The sequence below is a fragment of the Durio zibethinus genome, chromosome 10 (assembly GCF_047325235.1).
Source record: "Durio zibethinus cultivar Kanyao isolate XHJ-2024 chromosome 10, ASM4732523v1, whole genome shotgun sequence".
NCBI lineage: Eukaryota > Viridiplantae > Streptophyta > Magnoliopsida > Malvales > Malvaceae > Durio > Durio zibethinus.
The window spans coordinates 24,004,220-24,009,841 of record NC_143171.1 but is presented as its reverse complement, the minus strand read 5'-3'; the positions used below and the strand labels follow the sequence as shown (position 1 = coordinate 24,009,841).

Genomic DNA, 5,622 nt, shown 5'->3' with positions numbered 1-5,622 from the left:
TGTTGAAGGACTGAGAAGTTGAAGGATGGAGGGGAGAGGTTGAGGTTAATTCAAGAATATGCTGTTTAAAATCTGGTTTCATGAATTAGAATATACTATTTAAAGATATTTAAGTCAATTTTGAAACTACTGTGTAAATGAGACAGATTCGATCAAGTGATCAATCACACCTAAACAAAAAAAATTGACGATAACTCTTTTAATCCATGTCTAGTGGTAAGTCCACAAATTTATATATTATAATACTTGCGAATATAAAAACCTTTGCAACTATTGAATCTTTGTGATTTTTTTTTTTTTTTGCAAAATTTGGAATATTGGGATTTTAAAACTTCTGTTACATAACTTTACAAATGTTTAAATTTTCAAATTGTAAATCTTTGGATTTCAAGCTGAAATTTTGAATTTTATTTTTTTAACTCGCGATTCAATAATGGTAATTTGTTTTTAAAATCGGTTCAATCTAAATTATTTTATTTTTCGAGCCCACGGTTCAATCTGAATCACTCAATTTCGATCTCGGGTAAGTTCAAATCATTTTTTTTTACCTACGATTCAATCTCGGTCACTCGTATTATAGTTATAATACAAGAACATTTCATACAACTATATATGTATTACAGTTATAATACAAGAACATTTTTTCAAGATATGTCCATAATCTAGTTTTCAGGGTAGAGATAAAAAGGGCGTGAGGATTGCCTTTCACTTGATATTGAACAATGGATCGATAATTCAAAGATCATTGACAGGTTCTTTGTTTGGAACCTCTCCATCTTGGCTCCTCATTCGACGAAGTTGGGATGAAACTGAACGCGGAGAGATTGCGAGCACCGGCTTGCCTGCCATTCGGATCAGATTGTAAGACCATGCCCCCGTCAAGGTTCCTATCACTGGTCCAACCACATACACCCAAATTCCCTTGTACTGAGCACTAGCAAGTGCTGGTCCTATTGTCCTTGCTGGGTTCATTGATCCACCTGATACTGGTCTGAAATATACATATATATATATATATATGCTTAGCCAACTTGTAATTAGCATTACATTTATTTTTTTGTATGTGCGCTTATGTACATATGTTATGGCCTATATGCTGGTTTTTCTTGAAGAATCAATATCAAGAGAATCTTCAAGAAACAATTTGGACAAATGAATCTGTCCGTTAATGTAAGGTTAATTGGGCATATAATGCCAGCTAAGAAAAAGGAATTGGAAGAGTTGACTCATAAATGAAGATATCTAAAGTTGCTTACCCAGCCAAGATTGAGGTTATGCAAACAGCAGAACCAACAGCTACGCCTGCTAGCGCTCCTACCTGTCAATATGGAAACATATAAAAATTGGAAAGATCCAATTAACCTCAAAAAGGACAAACTTTGAGAAGAAACTGCCATGCACCATTCTACTATATAAGTAAAATATAAATGTGTTGTGACATCAAATATATGTGTTTATCAATAACTGATTAAATCAATTGATTAATTCATTTGTTTTGATGATAAAAAGTCATAAATTAAAGTATCGATAATCCTTTGAGATGATTCTTACAGCTTTAGTATCAATTGTTACAGCTGTAGCGATAAACATCATTGAAAATGTGACAACTATTTCCATGACTAGAGCTTGAAAATTTGACCCCGAAGGTGTTGTGGTGCCAATATGTTTTATTGGATGCAATAATACACGAAGTGTGAATGATGCAGAGATTGCTCCTGTTAGTTGAGCTGCAGCATAGAATGGGACCTGCAAGAAATTAAAACCCCACAAGGTTTGATTTATTTGTTCTTAAAAGTTATTGCAATTTGACTATAATTAACCATAATTGTTACTGTCTTCGCAATTATTTAACTCATACAATATTTTGACCTTCATGCATGTTGCATTTTCCAACACTGTTTAATAAAGGTTGAAAGTGATGAAAGAACATCCATTCATAACATATTATTATTCATCCATATTTCTTTCATTATATTCCATTTTTCATTGTTTTTAGTGCTCATTTTTTTTTTTAGAAAGGGAGTACTCACCATTACGATTTGCATTATTTTTTAATTTAATATATAATTATGCTACTCAAAAGATAAGTTTGGACTGCCGACCAAAGTCTTTTAATATTTTTGAAATGAGCATATAAAAATAAATTCAAATAATTCTATATATTTTCAATATGGATATATATATATTCCAATCATGTGGTTAGTTGAGTATCTAATTTTTAGTGCGTTAAAAATAAATGTTGAATATAGTTTATTTGCCCATGAATTATTTCATTATTCATGTATATTTACTAATTGTGGTAAAGTGAAGCTTTTATTTGAGTTCAAAACTATTAATGGTTAGTTAAGCATTGCTGCTGCAGTGAAAAAGATTTGAATTAAAAAGATATATTTAAAAAATATGATTGAAAAAATGTGATTAAAAATTTTATATGTTTGATAATATTACGAAAAAGTGCTACTAGAATTTGAAATATTTAAAAATATATACTAAATAATAAAATATTAAAAATTTAAAGATAATAATTTTTTTTATCTTAAATGTATTTTTTTTACTATAAAACCATTTTTTAAAGAGATTTTTTATTTGAGTCGGAAAACTAAACCTTTAAATTGAAAAACTATTTTTTGGTTTAATATTGCGTTTAAATTAAAATAAAATTTTGTAGGCAAAAATTTATTTCAACATCAAAGTTAAAACGGTTCCAATGATTCAAAAACTGAAACCTGAGCTTGACCCCACTTTTCTATTTGCCATGTCATCATGTTAATCCAATTTCCTATAAATAAACCTAGCAACATATTATGGACTTGTCTATCACTTATAAAAAATTTGAAAAATTGTTATTGTTGACAAAAAATTTCATCAATAAAAGTTAATTTTCTAATAATAAACCTTTGCCAAAAAAATAAAAAATCATCAACAAAGAAAATAACAGAAAAAAATTGAAGAAGAAAATCATTGGATCAGACTCTGCAATTTTTTTTTGTCTAATATTATTTATTTTCATAGTTTCCTAAGCAAAAACATGGTGATTTCAGGAGCTAAAAAGAAAAACATGTACCTGTTTCCATGGAATATATCTGACAGCTGCAAATGCAAGAGAAACAGCTGGGTTCATGTGTGCACCAGAGACATGGCCAACTGCATAGATCATTTGAGCTACAATAAGCCCACCAGCAATTGAAGCTCCAAGCCTTGAGATTTTGTTTTCATCAATGGAACTAATGGCAGCTGATCCACATGTCACAAACACTAGCAAGTAGGTTGCTATAATCTCTGCAAATACCTGTTACATATATACATATAAAATTTTATCAGACAATTAATGTTGTTTATACAAAAGGAAAAGCTATAGTTTGATGTAAGATGTTGTTTTAACAGGGTTGGAAGTTGAGATACATGCAAAACCGTTTTTACCTTTCTTGGAAAATCAGGAGGGTAGTACTTTTGAAATGATTTGCAAACAAAACTAATGCCTGGCTCTTGGGGTGTTGGATTTTGATCGAGTGGGGCAAGCTTATTTTGAAGATCTATTGTAGCCATCATTGAAGGACTGAGAAATTGAAGAATGGAAGCGGAAGAGTGAGGTTAATTCACTAGAAATACCAACTCAATCTCAATGTTCAAATTGCATTCTTTTATAGTTGTTGTGGCCAATGATATCTAATATGCCTGTTGGATTAAAAAAATTAGATAAAATTCAGATCTTAATTTAGTTGATTCATGCAGTTATCTTTAAGAGTGAACATCCAATAAGTTTGAAATTCAAATTTTAATATCAACAATTATTTTCATTCTTTTCAGATTGTGACTTTCTTTATTAAAAAAGTACCCATTGTCCGTGGCTCTATTAATGGTTAAGGGTCCATATTAACATACTATAGCCTGATTTACATTAAAACAAGTAAGATAGCCAAACTGGACAATGCCTACTTTCCACTTTCCACTGCACAGATTTCACTTTTAACTTTTCTTTTTTATTTATATGGCACTATGATGTTAAGTTATTAACAGGTTTGATCAGAAGGCTGCAAGGATCTCTCTTTAATCTTTCTTGCCTTCCTGTAGACAGGTTCATTGTGAAGATATTTATCATGAGTAATAAAGAAATGTTTGTAAGAAAAGTTGGGGGCTAAATGATAACATCTTTTCCATTCTAAGAAACAAATCAATAAGCTATAAATTTGTAAATGATAAACTATAGATGTTTCCAAATTTGTAAATGGTAAACTATATATGTTTCCTAAGTAATATTAACAAGTAGTTATAAGTGTTGTTTAAAGTGATAATCATAGAAAGAATTTTAATATAATTTTAAAGAACAAAATATATGTAATTTTTGATTAATCAAAAGAATCTCTTTCATTTTTATCAAAGTTTGTACTATGATGATAAACTATATATGTTTCCTAAGTAATATTAACAATTAGTTATCAGTGTTGTTTAAAGTGATAATCTTATAAAGAATTTCAATATAATTTTAAAGAACAAAATATATTTAATTTTTGATTAATCAAATGAATCTCTTTCATTTTTATCAAAGTTTGTACTATGATCACCTTGTTTCTTGAAAATTTTTTGAAATTATTCCAATACTTTGGTAATATTAAAAAGAATTTTCTCATCTAAGAATCTTTTAAGAATCACTATTTGGACTCTCAAAAATCCCATCTTCAGTGGTTCATACTTATCTTCAATATTTATATTTATAATGCATGTAATAAAATATGATACCCATGATTTACTTTTTTTAAAAAAAGCATTTCTTATTCTATTTATTTAAAAAATGAAAAATCTTTATAAAAGATTATTCTAAATGCTCTAATACATTGACATCATTTTAGATAAATGTTCTCATTTAGAGATTCTTAAAGAATCACTATTAAGACTTTTTTAGGATCTCATTCTTAGAGGCTATTTTTATTATTTAAAAAAAAAAAAACAACATGCATGTAAAGGTAAATAATAAAATGTTAAATACACACATTTTATTTTTCTTTTTTTTAAAAAAAATTACTTATTAATCTCTTTTTTATATTATTTATAAGAAAAGAATTTTTTTTTTATAAATACTCCAATATGCTAATAGCATTTAAAAAGAACCTTTTTACCTAGAGATTTCTTAAGTATCGCTATTCAGAATCTTTTAGAATCTGGTCATAAAAAATTCATCGTTATCATTTTTTTAATTATTATTTTACCCTAAAGTTATGCCATATGATTCAATTATCCTGAAATAAATTTGTTTCCTAAAAAAGTATATTTTTATAGATGTTTTGTATTTTTATTTCTTTTAGAAAATTATTCAAATTAAAACAAATGAGAATCTTTGTATTGAAAAGTGCTTCTAAATAGTCCAATACTTTGGTAATTTTTAAAAGCTTTTTCTTACCTAGAAAATTTTTGAGAGTTACTACTTGGACTACCTGGAATCCAATCATCAAAATTCACTTTTACTCTCAATTTCAACTTTTCTTTTTCTTTTTCTTTTTTTTTTTTCTAAATACTTTCTTTTTTCTTTAAAAAAAATCTAAATTATTGTAAATCATTTGTGAAAAACCTATTTTTTTTAATTGCAACGTCAATCATTCACAAACAATTTCATATATTTAATACCAT

At 27.8% G+C, this 5,622-nt stretch overlaps 1 protein-coding gene across 1 annotated transcript; it reads right to left on the bottom strand.

The window, feature by feature from the left end:
* Window positions 1–633: 633 nt before the first annotated feature.
* On the bottom strand, window positions 634–3,555 carry LOC149516556 (aquaporin NIP2-1-like). The gene is made up of 5 exons (XM_089766971.1): window positions 3,421–3,555; window positions 3,065–3,289; window positions 1,552–1,746; window positions 1,257–1,318; window positions 634–991 (listed from the first exon to the last, which is right to left on the bottom strand). Exons 1-5 carry the CDS (start codon window positions 3,547–3,549, stop codon window positions 736–738), a joined length of 867 nt encoding a protein of 288 aa, XP_089623097.1. The 5' UTR covers window positions 3,550–3,555; the 3' UTR covers window positions 634–735.
* Window positions 3,556–5,622: the final 2,067 nt, after the last annotated feature.